This window comes from Botrytis byssoidea (genome assembly GCF_014898295.1).
Source record: "Botrytis byssoidea strain MUCL 94 chromosome Unknown BBYS_008, whole genome shotgun sequence".
Classification (NCBI taxonomy): domain Eukaryota; kingdom Fungi; phylum Ascomycota; class Leotiomycetes; order Helotiales; family Sclerotiniaceae; genus Botrytis; species Botrytis byssoidea.
Window position 1 is genome coordinate 1,546,461 of NW_024065849.1, and position 19,241 is coordinate 1,565,701.

A 19,241-nucleotide genomic window follows, 5' to 3' on the forward strand; every position below is an offset into this window, starting at 1 on the left:
TCATCTCAAGTATCAACAACACAAAAACACAACAACAAAGCAATACTAGCAATTTCATCAACCAGAACAATCTTCAGATCACCTGCAGAATTCACTACAATCAATCAGCACTTCAAAAGTCTTCTACAAACCTTTCCATACAATCTTCACTAGAGTATCAATCAAAAAAAGCAATCAAAATGCGTTTCTCTATCCTCGCAATCGCTCCACTCATCGCTTCCGTCCTAGCTTTACCAGCTGCGACCACCGTAGACTCTTTATCCAAGTCTCGTCCCACCCCTTCCCCACCCAAGCTCCCTGTCTGTGGACCAACTCCTCGACCTTGCTCCTGCCCAGCAGGGACCTACTATCAAGTCTCAACTTCTGTTGCCATCATTCCCGCCTCTGTTTCTGATCTCAAATCCATCATCGGCGATTTCCTCGTAACCTCCTGGTTCGGAACTGCTCCCGAGTCCATCATCGGTACCGGGTTCGTCACCGGCGCAAAGCGCAACCTCTTAGGCGGTATTCCCGGCGCAGGCGTCTATCCCATCACCGAAGAACTCACACAATGGAAACCCTATCCTAACAATGCTGGCTTTTTCCAGAAATTCCAAATGGCCGACGCGCCTTTCTACTTCAACTTGACAACTGGCGCGCCGGGGATTCTTGGAGGAACTTGGGATATCATGGATGTGCATGCTATTGGATCGAGCTCTAGCAGTTGGTTGTGGAATATCTATGCTTGTTTCAGTGTGGACTTTGATTTCCAGGAGTTTCATGAGAGTGCGATGAAGAATGTTAGTGCGATTTTGACGAGCCAGGGAAAGTCGCATGGGAATCTTATTGGTCCTTTCTCTTACTAAGTGGGAGTATACATATCGATATGAGGTTTAATGGACATGGTGGAGGATTCATTCTTACTGTGCAATATTCATGGGGCGGATTTTCGTTGATTCTTTGAGGGGTGTTTGTTTTTTTTTTCATTTTCGGTTTTTTGGGGAGAGGGGTTTTTGCAGTTGTTTTATTATACCTTCTTGCTTTGCTTTCTTTCTAGACGGCTTAGATCTTCCTGCTCGCGCAGATTGTTGTTTTTGGGTGGGGGGAGTTTAGAGATGAGGTTGTAGAGATTCTCTTTTCAGATTTGTGGATTTTGTGTACTATTAGCTTATTTGAGATTTATACCTATCTACTTTAAAACCTATTTTTCTATCTTAAAAGTGCCATTTGAATAAGTTGATATCTAGGTTGTGATTTTGATGATCTATAGTGGCTACATATATTCTAAGTACTTTGGTTTCAAGAAGATTAGCTGACCATTTGAGTTGGAGAGGTGACTTTCATGTTGTAGTTGTGCGAGGAAAACAAAGCAAGCGTTGGGTTAACTTGACTTTCGGTACAGCATAGATTGATACTTCATAGTACCTCAAAAGAATGTCATTATAGTTCTATACAACCTTTGATCTGTACCACTAGTATATTGATGGTTGACTATTAAGTTTCTTGACGTGTATGTCATTCGTTATTTCCTGTGTTACACAAACTCGATTCGCCTCCGAGAAGTGCCCGTATATTCTCTGTAGTAATTAGGCTATGTATCTAAAACCGTCGAGGAAGAGAATAAGACTCCTCCTTTTGTTGCCTTGAATGCTTAGCATCAGTATGTTTCGCCTTTGCTGATGAGCTGGCTGTCTCACATTGCTTCCACAGTGGTGTTGAAGGATTTTTTGAGTAGCATTAGTTCCATCCTATAAAATTATCCCACACCCTATCGTAAATGCAAGTCTTAATATAGTAGCATTAGCGTCGAAGGGAATCTTGCATAGATCTAGAAGCTTATTTATCGCTTACGAGTTCAAGGGATATTTTCTCAAGTGCCGAGGGAAGGCGGGGTAGGACAAAAAGATCTTGGCATTCGTTGTAACGTTGTAGCTAGGATTTATCCAAAGTAAGGGTATCATTCTTTTTGCCTCGTTAAAGCTTGGGTGACATGACTCCCGAAGATTTATATGTCAGTAAGCTGACTTTTCGTTGATGAACAATCGGATGACTATTTGTGCAATAATCTGCCAAGTGCCAAGTGCTCACCGCAGAACAAATCTATTCACCAACCCAATGCAACACTAATCTATGCACTTTATGGATGTTGCTATGGGCCAACATCATTCATCAAGTGTATACCAGCCAAATTTCATCGGTGAACGGTGAAAGATTCTCTTAGTTGATTAACTTCTCCTCGGCTAATTGCAAGACGGATTTTCAACCACGCCATAGGATCGTGGCTACCATCCATAATCACTCGTAAACTATTGCCTCATAATCAAAGCTATTCTTACCATCTGATGATTTTCAAGCTTACCGGGAAATATCCACTTGCAAGGGCATTGAGTAGGCTTCTGAACATGTTCCAAGCCGTCGCACAGCGGCAGCACCGATTGGTTTATGCAGGTGACATACCATATGTATGTTGATGACCTTCTAGAAGCTTTGGTGGTGGCTTCCCTGGTGATGTGGCTTCATTGTACATATACAACACAGCAGCTGGTATCGGCCCAGGAGAATTTGTGCAATGCAAGTGTGGTTGCGCAACCTATGTTATGATCTCACTTTCAAGCAATGTTAGTAAACATATACCCATCCGGCTATATCAGAATGGGAATTAGTCGAGAAAACATTCGGATACATGAATCGGGTAGCTTTGTGGTATCCGTTAGTATCCGGTGAGACATGTATCTTCTCTAAACCGGGATAGTATCCATGTCTCTTTCTTGGCTGTCAAGTATTATAATGAGTAGTCACAGAGAAGCTCAATCTAAATTGAGAGCATATAGAGTGACTAACATGGTCCAAGATATCAAATCCAATACTCGCCATTATCTGGCTCTAGATATAGGCAGCCAGGTTCTGAGTCTCTATAGCCTCATGATACTTTTAATTGCTTGAATATGAATTCGACAATGCAAAGTATTGTCAGGCTCAATAGCATTAAAGTACTTCCTACTGTTTTTCTCTACTTTAGAGTCTAAATTTTGGCAATAAACAGTGTAGCAGATTTGAGAGCTGTATGTATGAGACTCTTCGTTATTGGATCTAGACTTGATCATTGAATAGCCAGCTAAGCCTGAATACTTATGATAACCTCTGTTGTTTGAGTCTCTTTCAGACAATCGAATAACATATCGTGTTCAAACATCTCGTAATACTTATGGGCATATGCCATCTTGATATGATGATTGATGAAAATTGAATAGTTGATCTGCGCGTGGTTGTGGTTTTCATTAATTTGATATGTTAAACTTATATTAATGAGTACCTAGGTAGAATGTGAATAGATTCAATGGAAGCGAATAATTTTCATTTTTGGTTATAGAATTACATCAGACTTGACTCTTTCTCATCATTCATATTACTTTTCTACCAAGAACTCACTAAAAACATGATGGCGTTTGCTTGTTATGAAGCGCACCTAAATAGGTCATTGCTAGCTAACAAACCTGAGTCTCTCGTGGCCTATATGTCGAACAGGTCAACATGTTTCGCTCTCACAAAACACCTTATACCATATGTTCATTTCACACTTCTCCCAATGTCATCATCATGGACACTGAGGAAATGAAACTTCACCATAAATGAATTCTATCATCCCTGAGTTTCCGTTGTAGGTAATTCCAACAATCCAACTACTGTCCAAAATGATTTCTCAATGTTCAACAATCAACTCTCGAACACTGACTGTCGCCCGATATACACATCCGGTTCTAACAATATGAAATTCAAATCTAACTCTATGGCGTGAAGGAAAGTCTTCGAAAGAAAACGAATCATGTCCCAGTCTCCTATGATTCAATACATAATCTTCGACCCTCATGACCGATAACATATAGAAGTTTTCAAAGAATATTAGACAATCTCAGGTAGGATACAAGGACTGAGGACTGTAGGAATATATGATTCATTGGTTTTTATAACTTCAAGCTTCTCTATTGCTCGGTTTTTTGTGAAGTGAAATATAGAAAGCACCATGTTGGCTCGGTACTTGAAATTCATTAATTCCTAATTTGGTAATTATCATGAAATACCCTAACATAGTTAGATTTGAAAATTTGCGCACTTCGCTAAGGTTTTTGAGATATTCAATGTTGATTGTTGATATTGATTCTTTTCATTTACACAACAAAAAACATCATCATCATCAACTGCTACACCACCACAACAGCAGCAACAACAGACACTTTTCTGCCAACAAACGTTCAATTACTTGCGCCTTTATAGGCATTACCTTCTGCCACATGGCAACACCCAAGTGGTCCACATGGGCCAATACGGCTGGGTCAACGAAGTTCTTGGAACTTCATGATCTTGTTGTGAATCGGAGCCTGTCGCCCGTCTTTGGTCCCATGACCAGTAGTGATCTTAATTATATTATTAAGACCATCCACAAGAGCATCTTGCGCAAAAATCCTAACAACGCACAAGATGTGTACAATTATCTTCTCGAGCGCAATGTTTGGCGCTATTGTTGTGAGTAAAATCGATCAATGTTCATGCATTTCGTTGTGTAAGCTAATAAATTTGCTACAGTCGTCAAGAACAAGGATTTCAATGTGGAACATCCACGATACCCGTTCCAAAGGGTATGCTCCAACCCAGGAACTTCGCGACGAGCTTCTTGCTGCCAGGGAAGCTGCAGCTCAAGCAGTAGAAGCAACAATAGCTCCAACAAATGTTGCACCCCTCCTTCTGCTCCTCCTCCTCGTGCTAATGATGGTGCTAATTCTTCTGGCCCATCAAAGCCAAGAGGCAAACATCCCGTTTCCAACCCCAATGTTATGACGGCGGAGGATAGGGCCAAGATGACTGCTTGTGAGAATTTGGCTGCGGCTACTCAGGCTATAAAGAAGTAGGGGAATCCCTATAGGGACATTTGATATGCTTTTAAGCGTTCAAATTTTATCTTGCTTATAAGCATCGTCTATAGACGTAAATGTTCTTTGTCTTTAGCGTTTCGTCCATAGACGTTTTTTTCATTTGCCAATAGGCATTCTGGCTTATAAGCCTTATTTTAATTTAGTGATAGCGAAATACCAAGCACTTTTTAATCATTCTTCGTTTTGTGATCTCGTTAATACACGTACTTGACCTTCGATGACGATTGAACGACCGTTATGACCACATTAACTGTGGATGAGATTGTGAACTGTGGAAGCTTTCTACCAATGATGAAGCTGGAGCAGAAAGAAAGCTTGTGGAAATAAGCCAAGTAAAACCGATAGTGGTATACATAACTGTAAGTGTTCATTGGAAGATTCGACCATTCGGATCTTTCAACTCATCAAGATCATTCAGCCCATGTCAAACATTCAATATGTTCCAGAGATTCAATTTGTCTCAATCTATTAATCCAATTCAATCATTCAATACATTTCAGATATTTAATCCGCCTTCTTCATCCAGATTATTTCAATAATTGAATCCATTCCAATTACTCAACCGACCACAAAGACTCAACTTATCTCAAATTGAGTATTCATTTCAGTTCTTTGATCCATTTCAAGCATTCAATCCATCTTAAATATTGAATTCATCTCAAGTATTCAATCCATTTCAAGCATTCAGTCCATCTCAATGTATCACTGCATCCCAGCAATTCACACAATCTCAAGTAACCAGACCATTCCCAAAACTAAATCAAGATACAAAATTCTCCCAGACATTCACCCAAGCCCTCCTGATAGACATTCATCCCGTCTTTAGACAATCCAAACCTCTTCCCCATCTTGAATTAGCAGAGATATACGAACTTACTCATACGAAAGCATCTATATGCATTCTTCCCGAACGACCTGATACTCTCTTCTCCCCCTTTCTCCTCCAATCACATCCCCTAAAGTAAATATACACATATACAGCATACACATCTCCCCATCCTATCTCTCTTAGAAGAGCACACAGAGCTTACACATGATAAAAGCCATTAGGAAATCCCATATTCTTCCCAGCTCATCAACCAATATGTTCCTATATCCCTCGACAACTTTCCATCAAGCAATTGTGTGGATTGATCACTTTTTGATTACAAGGTATATACCTGCCTATTTACTCCACGGCAACTCAATCTAACTCGGCCATACAGCCATACAGCTCATATCTCACAGCTCACAGCTCACAGCTCACATCTCGCATCTCGCATCTCGCATCTTGGCTATGATACGATGATTCTTTTACTCCTGCTTAGTATATATACCACTATACCATCATCCCCATCCAGACTCATACCATCATCATCGTGTTAAGAAAAACACAACCTCCTCTATCACTAATCTCCATTTCCATAATCCACACACATATACACGCTCACATCCTTCCCTTCTCCTTCCTTCCTCTTCCTTCTCTCACTTCTTGTCTCTCCCTGAATCTCATACCTTGCCAATAATATGTGTAGACATATACATATCTACCTTCCCTCCACCACACTTCCCCCTTTCCACTCTACTTCCACTCCACTTCCACCTCACCACCACATCCTCCACTACAAACCCAAGCTCTGCACCTCCTCCCTCCACCCTGCACCTCCAACCTCAACCCATTGAAACCATGAACGTTCTTCACCTACATAGATAGTTGTAATACTCTATTTTCTCCATCCCAATCCAATCTCAAATCCAATCTCATTCCAATCTATCCTATTACCTTTTAATCCATCTTAGTTCAATATAATTTCATTTTAATACAATTTCATCTCAATTCAATTCTAACCCATTCTTTCTCCCTAACCCTTTCTCCTATCCTCTCCTATCCTCTCCCATTATCTCCCATTATCTCCCATCCTACCCATTCTATCCCATCCTAGTCTTCACTCTATTCGATCCCCTCCTATAAAATCCAACCGGTTCATCCCAATCTTATCTCAATCTCAATCTGCTCAATCCCACTCTCTCTTTCCTATCCATTCTAATCCAACCTACCATATTTTGCCCATCCCAATCCAATCTCACTCCAATCCTATCGGCTCTCCCACCCTCTCTCATCCTCTCCCACCCAATCCCCCTTCCCCCCTCCACTCTAAATCTCATCATCCCTTCTCCACAAACCCTTTAACTACCCCCGTTCTTCTTATCACCTCTCAAACATCCGCCTTCCCTTGAGCCCCTAAGCCTATATTCGCATTCCCTTTCCCATTCACCTTTGCCTTTGCCTTTGCGTTTTTTTACTTTCTTTCTTTTCTCTTCTCTTCCACTCTTCTCTTCCCCTCTTCTCTTCCCCCTTTCCCCTTTCACACCCCCCGGATTATATATCATCCATCCATCCATCCATCCACCCATTCATCCACACAAACAATAAATCAAGCAATCAATCTACATAACCCCAGAACTTAAAATCAAAATCAAAATCAAACCCCAGAAATCAGCGTACAAAAAATGTCCCCAAAATCCTATATAAGCATAGACATCCACACACAATAACACTCCAAATATATTGATTCGTTCATTCATTCATTCATTCATATGTATGTATGTATATAGTGCATGGTCTATGAATCCATCCATCCACACTATCCACACCACTATACCATCCACGCCCATGCATCCACGCCCATGCATCCACACCTATGCATCCATTCATCTATGCATACACACATAAATCTGATTTTAACCACCGATCCTCTTTGCCAGAATCTAATGCCAAGATCAAGAAAGGTAATGAGTCCCAATCTCTAATAAACCATGCATCGTATCATCTATCAAACCACCTCCCCAAATGTTTAACAACTCCAAATCCCCACTATACCACTCCTCCTTCCCTCAACCATATAGCCATCCTTCACCCTACATTTCTCCACGATATTTTTCTCATCAGCTTCCGTCATATCTCCCTCCCTTTCAGCACCGGTACCACAATCCCAATGTCTACCATCCGTTTTATCATACACCTTAACCACATCTTCTCCAGCAGCCGCTACAATACGTCTTGTATCAAACATCATACTTGTGATAGGTGAGTCATAAGCATAAGCATCATAGATTGCCCCTGTTCGGAGATCCCAGATCTGTTGGATTGTTAGTCAGTGATACCAATAACACCCCTCAACATATCATAAAGTAATAAAACAGAAAAACAGAAACTCGGATAACATACCCTAATACTCCTATCCAAACTACCTGTAACCAAATGAACATCATCAAATTGTAAACAAGTAACAGGACCTGTATGTCCCACCAAACTCCTGTGCACCTGACCACTTCTCAAATCCCATAAACGAACCATTCCATCAGCAGTACCACAAGCAAGTGCCGCATCAAAAACTTGTACCGCACCTACGAAATCCGCTGTTGCATCTGGTAAACGTCCAGTTTGTCGCCATGTACCTTCAGTAGAACCCATGGTTGCCGAAGCTTGTGCTGCTGCCCACATAACATCCAATGTTTGTACACACCTTCCTTTTTCTAAATCCCATTGTCTTAATGTTTTATCAGCCGAACCAGATATAAGAGTATCGCCACGGAAATGAAGAGCTGTGACTTCATCCACATGAGCTTCTAATGTGAATAATGGACAATCCGCCATCATTCCCTGTGGAATATGAATTGGTTGTTTTTCCTGTTCCAAAGCTTCACCAAATGCAAGATGATCTTCTTCCTCCTCCTCCTCCTCTGCTTCTTCCTTAATTTTATCTTGAACTTCATAACGAGCTTTACTTAAATCCCACAATCGAATTGTAGCATCCATAGAACCAGTCGCAACGATATTATCCTCTACTTGAAGAGTTCGTACAGATGCAGTGTGTCCTTCAAGAAGTCCTATACATCTACCAGCATTCATATCCCATACTCGAACCGAATCATCCAAAGCCGAAGAAACCATGGTACCAAATGGTACATCGAAATCGAGAGCAGTAATTATATCATCGTGAGCTTGAATTTCTCGAATTGAAGACCCCGGTTCGAAATGTTCATGTAAAATTGGCATGGATTTTCTTCGAATCGTCTTGTGTCTTCTTGATCCTTTCGATGAAGGTGTACTTGCCCTCGAGGGAAGTTTTTCGTAAATCGATTCAGACATAAATGATGAATCCATTCCTGCATTCTCAGCATCTTCGCCTTCATCGGTTCCAGTGATAGATTTTCCTAAAGCTTCCGCATCATCAATTTGTTCTTGAGCATCCTCCAATCGATTCTCCACATCTAGAACTATTCCCAAAAGTTAGTTATACCCCGCACTTTCAACATTCGCAAAATATACTCACTCTCATGTTCCAACATCGACTCTTCCTGTTCCAATCCCGCCAATCTATCCAAAACAATTCTCCTCATAGAATTAAGATTTGCGATTTTATTATCAATCCCATGAATCTCACTACTCGCCATATTCTTCCTAATCCCCATCATCTCCAATCGATGATTCAGGGCCGCTTTTTCTTTTTTCAACCTCGCAAGACTGGGTGGACCATCCCCCTCCGACCCCCCCTCACTAGCATTATCAAGAAGTTTCCTACCCCTCGAAATTCGCCTCTTGTGCTTTTTTCCCTTCTCCTCACTCGTTTCCGGCAGCGTTGCTTGAAATCCCTGGAATAAGGAATAGCTATTATCATTGTCGGGGATATTCCTCAAAAGTTCATCGGGCAAGAAAGTCAAGGCCCTATATTGAATTTCCGACGTCGACAACTTGGAGCGCACCAAATCGGTCGGGGTAGTTTTGGCAAAGGAGAAGACGCTGCGTTGAAGATTGGGTCTGCGAAGTTGTTTATGTAAATCGCTCATGGCATTTTGATAATGGGTGCTGGAAGTGGGATCGATGGGACCTATGAGATGGCCAGCGGTCGTGGTGACCTTTCGACCAAAAGCTTCTAACCCTCGGGTCTGATCGAGATAGATACCCATTAGCAAGCACAATTTAATGGGAACATGAATAAAAATAAAAGCAATGGATAGAATATGCAGATAAGGAACAGCAGTAGTCGAGCTAAGAGAACATCCAGCATAAACATACCGATATCAAAGCTCCATCTTCATCCTCTTCTGCCCCGTATGAAGAGGCATTGCGGCTACTGGAGCCAGCCATACAATTGACTTTTTGCACAGGACCGATGTCAAGTTTTCCTGCTCAAGATTTGATAATTCAATGCGGGACAATTGAAGAGCGGTATTTGGTTGGTTCCCGTGGAAAGTGTGTGTTGGCACGATTAAGTTTTTGATATTGATTTTTGATATTGGGAAAGAATTTTAGAAGTTTTTTAATTTGTTCATTCTGTCCAGATCTTTTTTGGAAGATACGATACGATTACGGGACGGTACGATAGGATACGATAGGATACGATACCGGCTTGAGACGGGTATGATGAATGGATTTTGAGGTAGTTTTGGTAATTGACTAGGTAGGTATGTAGGTAGGTAGGTAGGTAGGTCGGTAGGTAATAGGTATTAAGTAGTGAGACTGATGGAATGGAATTGATAGGTGGGAAAGAGATGCATAAAAGGAAAATGGAATTCATAAAATTCTGGATTGGGCAAGATGAAAGGTAGTTTATGCATAGTTTTATGCATAATATGTGTACAACGTAGGTAGGTTGTATGGCATGTACCTTTCTTTATATTCAAGCTCTAGAGCTATGTGATAATAAGTCTTACAGTACACCAGAATCGTGCTAGTAGACAGACATATCAATACAACGATACATCTACATCGTCGTACCAGGACGAGTAACAGAGTACGACGGAAGATCCCTTACTTACTTGCTCGGTATTTTCTCCGGAATATTCTTTACCCCCACTATCGTTCTTATGTATGTGATGGACTGATTAGGTATTACTATGGTGCGTGGATGTTGAGTGGTGGATTATGACTGTATTTCTGTACGAGTACCATATAAGAACAGAATATCTACGAGTACCTAGATACCTAGCAGATATAGAGAATACATACATAAGAATCTATAATCTCACTCTCACCCTCACCCTCACCCATCCAATCCAATTACCTATTCAATCCTCACTCACTCACTCACCTCACTCACTCCTCCTCATCCCCTCCCTACATCACATCACATCACATCACATCACATCACATCTCCGGATCCGAGGAGAAATCGCAAAAATCCAAGCAAACACGACACCAAGCAAACTCTATTTCCATCTTTCTTATTTCATACCTTTCCTCTCCACCTCTCCCTTCTTTTTTATACAGAAAATTGAAGAGTACATAAACATCAGCTGAACTCAACTAAACTCAGCTGCACTGCACTATTCGAATCTTTTCTTCCAAATTCTTTGATTTCCACATACATACATACCTTTCTACAAACTTCAAAAATTAAACTTTACTTTACGTTACTTTCTCATCCCCAATTCATATACATCCAAATTCTTCAATTGGTATAGGATAGTTACAAATTTCATCATGGATGCAGCAATTGATCTTTCAGATGCTTCTAAAGCTCTCGATTTGGCTAATATTCGTTTTCAACTTATGTGTGTACTTCCTCTCTCCCCCCTTCCCCTCCACCCCCTCCACCCATCCCCCAAACCCCCAAACCCCCAAACTAACCTCCCCCCAGCCGTCTCGAAGACACCATAACCTTCCACCTAATCGAACGGGTCCAATTCCCCCTCAACCCCACCATCTACATCCCCTCCGCGCTACCCCTCCCCAACACCACGCTCTCCTTCCTCGACTGGCTCTTACACTCCCGCGAAACCCTCGACTCCCTAATCCGCCGCTTCCAATCCCCCGACGAATATCCCTTCTTCCCGGACGCCCTCAAACCACCCATCCTCCAACCGCTGCACTACCCCACCATCCTGCACCCCAACACCGTCAACGTCAACGCCCAGATCAAAGACCACTACATCAACACCTTCCTGCCCAAAGCCTGTCTGCAAACCGGACGCTCCGACCGCGGCGAGCGCGAGGAAAACTACGGCTCCGCCGCAACCTGCGATATCAACTGTCTGCAAGCCCTCTCCCGACGCATCCACTTTGGCAAGTTCGTCGCAGAGTCCAAGTTCCGCGCAGAGGAAGAAGCATTCACGAAGATGATCCTTGCGGGCGATCGCGAGGGGCTGGGCCGCGCTATCACGAATGAGAAAGTGGAGTTGCAGGTGCTCGAGAGGTTGAGATTAAAGGCGCGCACGTACGGTACCGACCCGAGCTTGAATAAAGGGAATGCGAAGGGAGAGGAGCCGCAGGGGAAGATTAATGTAGAGGCCGTAGAGGGCTTGTATAGAGATTTTGTCATCCCGTTGACCAAGGTCGTAGAGGTGGAGTATTTGATGCAGAGATTGGAGAAGAAGGAATAGATGTTTGGAGGGACGTTGTACTACTATGTAGAAGATATAAGTATGGGAAGGATGTATAGATACTCATCGTTTCGATCATGTTCTTGTTTGCAGACAGAGCATCGAGGAGGTTCTTGATTTTTCGTCTATGGCACGCTTCAATCTATAGAAGTATGGGAGAGAAGGTCAGGGCTGTATGAGAGAATACCAATTGTAGCAGAGAACATTGTTAAAAAAAATGATACCCAAGCGAATATCAAAAAAAGGAGAAAGCAAACAGAAAACAGAAAAAAGAAAAAGATTCTCAAGTCATAACACATGATATTAATATTGAGTTTTATTGATTTCTTTCATTTCTATCATTTCTTTAAACACCTCTTAATTAGGCGCACCCAAATATTCCCCCAAAGCTTTAACACATTCTTCCCACTTCGCCTTCTCAATCAAGATCAATTCTCCCACCGCTCTAATCCCCATTTCCTGGAACGCCCTCTTACTATCCGCCATGCCCTCCCCCTCATCCTTCTTATACTCAAATTCCTCATACGCACAGCTAAATCTCTTCAACACCTCATCCTCTGGATGAAAATAAAACACCTCCGCACTCGCCTTTCCCTTCCCCTTACTCTTCTTACTCTTCGGACCCTGCTCCTCCCGATCCAACCTCGATTCCACCTCTCGATACCCCCTCGACACCACCAAATAATACTCAAAAGCATACGGTTCCTTATCCTCCACCGCCGCCTCGATCTCATCCACCAGCATGCCATACATCGGCGGCGCCACCTCCGACGGCACATTAATCAACCTCTCCGCCAACACCACACCCACATCCTCACTTCCCTTCAACACCTGTTGAATCTTCCCCCCCTCCTTCACCTGACTCTCCAAATACCCCTTCAAGCCCCTCACCGCCTCACTCAACACCCCCCCCTCCCGATTCCCCCTCTGCACATTCAAAACCGTCATAAACGCATACGCATCCGTGCCCTCCCCATCCACCTTCACCGTACTACCAATCGTATCCTGCGCGACCACCTCATCCGCCAATCCGCTCAGATCCAACAACTGACTATCCACATCGAACAATTGTCGAATCAGACTCTTGACCCCGTGGAAATCTATCTCCCGGAAATTAAACCATTCGAAATCGACGTTCAGGATATCTTCGCCCTGTAGATGGTTTATCGGCGTCAGTATACCGATCTATGTAATGTTGATGATACCGAGGAGAAAAAGTACAGATAGAAGATAGGAAGAATCCGCATAATGCAATTGAAATGGCCAATCCCAAATTCATATCCCCATCTGTCCATCCCCCCAAACCATCCCCTCAAAAGAAATCCCCAGAGAAATCCAAAACTTACATCACTTCCACTATCATTCTCATTGTCCTCTCCTGCGCTGTGAACAGGCGCATCAGGAAGTTCTTCCGGATCGCGAACTCTCTTCTTAACCATCTTGATATCGTGTATATGTGCAAATGTTTTTGTGACGTCTTCTCAATGTAAAATTTGACTTGTGAAAGTCTTTAAAATCGAAGTCGAAGTCTAATAGTCGACCGCTTTGGCAGAATTATAAAATTTGGGGAAATAAAGACACTAGTAGCGGGGCATCATTCGGTTGATTCTCTTGTTTTTCAGGAGATAAAACTGTTTATGTATGGGCGATTCACAACATTCAATTCATTGGGAACTTCATCCATGTGTATTACTTGAACTTTCCTTTCTTTCAAACTTCGTTCATTTTGACTACCTATAAAACGAACCTAACAGCCCATATAGATAATCATCTCATCTTACTCCTTCTAGTCTCCTATTGAAAAGCCTGCTTCATCCCCAATAATGAATCTTCTTCAATAGTCACTATTATGCAAATCAAAAATGCCTCCATCCTCCCAATTTTGTCTCCATCCGAATAGCAGTTTAAACGAATTTGGGTATATGTAATAAGAAAGAAAATGGTAGTAGTATCAATAATCTAACAACGTTCTTCCATAATCAAGCAGCAAAGATTGATGCTATCATTAAAAAATTAATGCCAATCCATGAGCACATAAGCTCAAGACCGGTAATGTGTGATGTGATACCGTCAGTAAAATCTAAGACGTAACGGGGCGTGAAATTTAATTCGAATGTAAATGAGGTATTGGGATGCGTGTGAATATAGGATTGGTTGATGTGCGTGTGTGAAGAGAATCTTATAGTCCTTAACGCCTGTACTGAATGAAATACGATGATCGTGAAGCCGTGAAATTATTGATTAAGAAATAAAATATGAAAAATGCCGTCATTATAGGCCTGGTGGACCACCAGAGTCCGTCGAACCATCACCATCGATTGTCCTCCTCCAATGATCTGGAAGACAAACACAAACTAATGGGAAAGCTTTAATCTCGCCACTAACATTTGGAGAATCATTTCTTCGCCCAGATGTGTTCGAGACCCCACTATCGCGTTGTGCTTTATGCTTTTCGTCCCACTCATCGGCGCGCTCATTTATCATGACTCCGGTAGCCCATCCATCATCCCAAATACCAACAACCTTGAGCATATCACCACGTTCCAATGAAAATTCATCTCCGGCACGTGGTTGATACGCCCATAAAGTTGCAACTTTGTCGCCAGGGTGAATTTCATCTTGGGAATAGTAATCCTTGAAAAATGGTAGTTGCTCGGATTGATTACTGGCCACGCCGTGGGGTGATGACATACTACCAGTACCAGGAGTTTGAGGATCGTCAAGTCCAAGAACTGAACCACTAGAAAGAGAACCAGTTCGTCTATTTGGAGGTGGTCGTAAAATCCCACCTGGCATACCTGATCTAGGACTATCCCCAAAATCACTCGAAGAAGTGTCATGGTCATGTCTTCTTCCGGTAGCATAGCCAGCCGCACCTCCTAGTACAGCGTCACCAAGTGCTCCATCTCTGTCGCGTGGGGAAGAAGAATGTCCAGAATGAGAATGTCCTTCAAGTGCCGACATTCGCGCGATCCGTCCTCCAGGAAGCACTTCGTATCCTTCAGGGGTAGTATTAGAATTTACGGGATTATATGCCTTTCCATTATTTCTGGCAGGTGTCGGTTGGTTCAAGATACTTCCATGCTGACTTCCACGTCGTTTACGCAGGCACATGAAAAAGATTAAGCCAACAAGTGCGGCCAACCCAAGTAATGATCCAATAACAATACCCGCGATAGCACCACGGGATAGTCTCTTATGCGATGTCGATGAGGTGGCGGCGGCACCGGTGGAAGATGATGTTGGAGTCGATGTTCCTGAACTTGAGGAGGCAGTACTTGTCGAGAAGATGATGAATCCTGTAATCGTAGGTAATACTACACCAGCACAACGTGATTCTGCTCCTGAATTATAACAGCAAGTATCTGTACTGTTTTGTCCACCAGTACCACAGTACTGACATAATCCGAATGTGCTATTGCCATATCCACAATTATCTGGTTCATTAGTGGAACCTTCTACACAAGATCCAGTCAATGAATCTGATGGTAATGCGCAATTTGTAAAGTCGGCACGAATTTGAGGAATAGCATTGCTTCCGGGACTTGAACAGAGTTGACTATCAGCAATTATTATCGATTCGCTCTCCGCGAATTGGGCCTATTTCCTATCTGTCAACTTCTAATCATACAAAAATCGGACATGATGAAAACTCACGCAAGAATTTGCACAAACTGGTGGTGCTTGGGTATCCGACAAACTACATGATGATTTGGAATTCTGTATTATAGAATTACATATGACTGTGGTTGTATATCGAGCGTAAAGGTTTGATGTATTGGTAAGATTTATATTTCCGCATCCGAGAAGTTGCTGGTACCTGCATGATCGTGTTAGACAAGCACCGGCATATGTAAACAATGATAGGGATGCATACTTTGACTGCACATAGCTTGTTTGAACGTATGCACTTAATTGAGTATCGAAAGTAGCGCGATCGGAAACATATGATAAAAATGGGCTAAATAGTATATAGTCAGTGTTGATCGATAAACGCTTGTTGGTAGGGCGAGGTCAAAACATACAAAAGTCCGGTCAAGTTTGTATCAATTGAAGCGGAAGTAAATGCAGGACATTGAGTAGAATCTGAAAGAGAAATACAATCTGCAATTGCAAGAGGTACACTTGCGAGAATTGATATTATGGCTGCCTTGGTAAAAGATCCAGTCCACCTTTGTTTTCGTTTGCTCCTGTTGTTGAGTCCTTTCCTATCTTTCGATATGAGTTTCGCCATTGTTTGAGATGGGGATAGTTTCAATGGATCGTATGATATGCTATTGTCGCAATGATGAATCTCATTGTTTGATATCGAAAAGTAAGTAGTGGTGAAGGTGTGATTGGAATCGTTTCCCAAATTTTGCTGGTTCATAATCTCTTGATGTAGTCGTCCTTGCTCAGGTACAAGCATTCGAACCCTTTTGCGATTATATCCTTTTCTGTCTTTCTCGAATCGACTCTTCAATATCCTCAGCTCAATAAAAACAAAAGTACCACCCAATATCCAAAGAGGCGATTGTTGAATTAACAGATTTTGTAGAAAAGAAAAGGAAAAAGAAGTTCTTCCAAAAACGAATTGAAAATTCAAGAGAATGATTCTGTTAATTTTGTAACGATCAAAGTTGAGTGAGGTATATGAGCAGAATAAGTTGAACGAATGAACAAGATTCACTGCAATAGAGGAAGGAGAAGAGGAAGAGGAAGAGGAAGAGGAAGAGGAAGAGGAAGAAGCAAGAAGCAAGACCCAAGGACCAAAAGATGGTTGAACTTTGATCAACCTCTTCTTTCCTTTAGTGACCGCCTCTTGTTTTGAGAGAGAGAGAGAGAGAGGGAGAGGCCTTTGGATAGGAAGGAATATTTAGGTTTAGGATATTCTCTACCTGAGGAAAGAAAAGGACCAGAGGGAAAAGAGCGGAAAGCACCTGAAACTCAAGCACATACTAGGTAGGTGATTGAATGAAAGGAAAGTTTTGGCAGTTTGGCGTGTTGGCCGGAAAAATGTCTAAAAAAGGTTCGAAAGGTCTGCGCTCAAAAGGCCAAAGTGGGAAAAATAGATAAGATTCACTGCTCTGTACCTACCAACCACTATGCGCACAGTTACCCCTTGTAGTCGACAGGGAGTGTTCGCGGTAGACCGAAATTTAAAATGAGGTGAAGCAAAAAAGTATCTTGTGAGTAAAATGGCCAAATCGACCTTTTGAGTTAACAGAGGGAAGATTGATTGGATGAAAGATTCCGAAGAATTGGGGTTTGAGTATTTTATAAATATAGATATAAAATATAAATTTCGGAGGATGGTCTGGATTTGTATCATACAATATTATACAATACAATACAATACCAATATCTACCTAGGTAATATGGTAATGTGGTAATATGATAATGATAGAAAGATGCGATGCCATGCGATGGATGCCATGCCATACCATGCACCTGCAAGTCTGTTTGTCACTTTGGGGAAAAGCTTGCGTATCTTTTACCTCTGACCAGTATGTGAAGGCTGGAACTTTCTGAGTTGTCATAATGAAGAAATATACGACCTTCATCGTAAATCTACCTAGTCGGTAATTGTGTTGATATTGACTGGCCGATAAAGGTTTAGTCTGTAAGAAAAAGAAAGCATATATCGGTGAAGTTCATCGGATAAACAACCACACGCACGCGTAGAAGGAAAGCCTTCTTTTCATACGCTTGTTCCCTTTCGCCCCGTGGTTCCCCCGCTAAATTTCATCGCCAACACAATACCGGTACCCGTTCTACCTCCTCACCCTCCACCCGAGCTACCCTCAGCCACTTATGAAGTATCTAGCTATAGGGAGATTGGTGGTGATTGATGGTTGATGGTTGATGGTTGATGGTTGATGGTTGATCATTAATCCTCCCAACTCCGTTTGATAGCCACGTTCTAATGTTACACTATATCATCTCTAGCTACCTCCCTATTACCTTGTACATCTCTCTCACACTGGCTCGACTGGCTGACTACCACGCATGGCGAACAGACATCGAGAATAGAAATTATCCGAATGTTCTTGCCATGTTCATCTTGTCCTAGTTCGTTTCAATAGTGAAAGAAATGCTTGTTCTATAGACTCCTCAAAGTCGAAATGTATGGCTAAGAAGACTCCATTGGATGCAGGTGAAGAGGCTGGGAAATGAGAAAGATGCAACTTTCCATAATAAAATGGCGGTTACGCTGAAGAGTACGAGGTCTGATTATTCATTACCTAGTAGTTATTGAGGTGGTCAATGTTTTCTTGTTGTCCAATCATTTCATTGTATAATCAAATGTTGAAGCATTTATAATGTCGTCGTTCCTTTCTCTCTCATAGTACAGTAGTACTTGAAGGTAATTATATATATGCTATTGAGTGCCAGAGAAACCTTTCTTTTGGGTGATTCATTTCGCTGCTTCAAGTCCGCATGGAGATGAAAACCTGGCATGCAGGTTGGAATCGAGGGTCATGTAAAACAAGATAACCCCTATCAAATGTTTCTTACCATCTCATCGATGGACACAGATCTTGGACTGAACGATTTATTGACTTGTCGTTCATCAAATTTATAGTTGCTATGTCAGTCATGTCATGTCAGAGACTTTTGACATTGTGATGTGGCACTCATGCAAGACATCGTCTCTAATCCAAAAGTCTGAGTGAATGCATACATCATTAGTTAATGCATTGATCTACATTGCTTCGAACATAGTAGTCGTCGCCCTTGCTTGTATCTTCGCCGATGTTTTCAAAAATGATTGTTGTAAAATCTGTCGGTCTCATAATCCTTGATGGCTGTGTTGCTTTGCTCTAGATTTTCGGAAATGAGATCCGATAGTTTAGATACTTGTTGGTTTGATCGCCCGGAAAATAAATTCGTAAGCGTAAACTTGAGCTGGCTCGGCTGGACTTCTTGGAAAGTTGGGATTGACTTTGATGCAGGTCGCAGCCGGTCTGTATGCGAGATTATTCTCTC

The 19,241-nt window shown here is 42.0% G+C and overlaps 6 protein-coding genes across 6 annotated transcripts; 3 read left to right on the forward strand and 3 right to left on the reverse strand.

Annotated features, from left to right (window-relative positions):
* Positions 1 to 179: 179 nt before the first annotated feature.
* EAE97_005094 (uncharacterized protein) lies at positions 180 to 845 on the forward strand (the record flags this gene model as incomplete). The annotated part of the gene is made up of 1 exon (XM_038875606.1): positions 180 to 845. The coding sequence occupies one exon, from the start codon at positions 180 to 182 to the stop codon at positions 843 to 845; it is 666 nt and encodes a 221-aa protein (XP_038733963.1).
* Positions 846 to 4,268: 3,423 nt separating this feature from the next.
* Positions 4,269 to 4,971, forward strand: EAE97_005095 (uncharacterized protein; the record flags this gene model as incomplete). Its single annotated transcript, XM_038875607.1, has 2 exons — positions 4,269 to 4,500; positions 4,561 to 4,971. The coding sequence occupies 2 exons, from the start codon at positions 4,269 to 4,271 to the stop codon at positions 4,881 to 4,883; spliced, it is 555 nt and encodes a 184-aa protein (XP_038733964.1). The 3' UTR covers positions 4,884 to 4,971.
* A 2,770-nt stretch (positions 4,972 to 7,741) lies between these two features.
* EAE97_005096 (uncharacterized protein) lies at positions 7,742 to 10,038 on the reverse strand (the record flags this gene model as incomplete). Its single annotated transcript, XM_038875608.1, has 4 exons — positions 7,742 to 8,026; positions 8,116 to 9,167; positions 9,224 to 9,836; positions 9,967 to 10,038. The coding sequence occupies 4 exons, from the start codon at positions 10,036 to 10,038 to the stop codon at positions 7,742 to 7,744; spliced, it is 2,022 nt and encodes a 673-aa protein (XP_038733965.1).
* Positions 10,039 to 11,373: 1,335 nt separating this feature from the next.
* EAE97_005097 (uncharacterized protein) lies at positions 11,374 to 12,272 on the forward strand (the record flags this gene model as incomplete). Its single annotated transcript, XM_038875609.1, has 2 exons — positions 11,374 to 11,444; positions 11,531 to 12,272. The coding sequence occupies 2 exons, from the start codon at positions 11,374 to 11,376 to the stop codon at positions 12,270 to 12,272; spliced, it is 813 nt and encodes a 270-aa protein (XP_038733966.1).
* Positions 12,273 to 12,629: 357 nt separating this feature from the next.
* Positions 12,630 to 13,711, reverse strand: EAE97_005098 (uncharacterized protein; the record flags this gene model as incomplete). Its single annotated transcript, XM_038875610.1, has 2 exons — positions 12,630 to 13,424; positions 13,619 to 13,711. 2 exons carry the CDS (start codon positions 13,709 to 13,711, stop codon positions 12,630 to 12,632), a joined length of 888 nt encoding a protein of 295 aa, XP_038733967.1.
* A 243-nt stretch (positions 13,712 to 13,954) lies between these two features.
* Positions 13,955 to 16,680, reverse strand: EAE97_005099 (uncharacterized protein; the record flags this gene model as incomplete). Its single annotated transcript, XM_038875611.1, has 4 exons — positions 13,955 to 15,872; positions 15,930 to 16,092; positions 16,150 to 16,233; positions 16,298 to 16,680. 4 exons carry the CDS (start codon positions 16,678 to 16,680, stop codon positions 14,544 to 14,546), a joined length of 1,959 nt encoding a protein of 652 aa, XP_038733968.1. The 3' UTR covers positions 13,955 to 14,543.
* Positions 16,681 to 19,241: the final 2,561 nt, after the last annotated feature.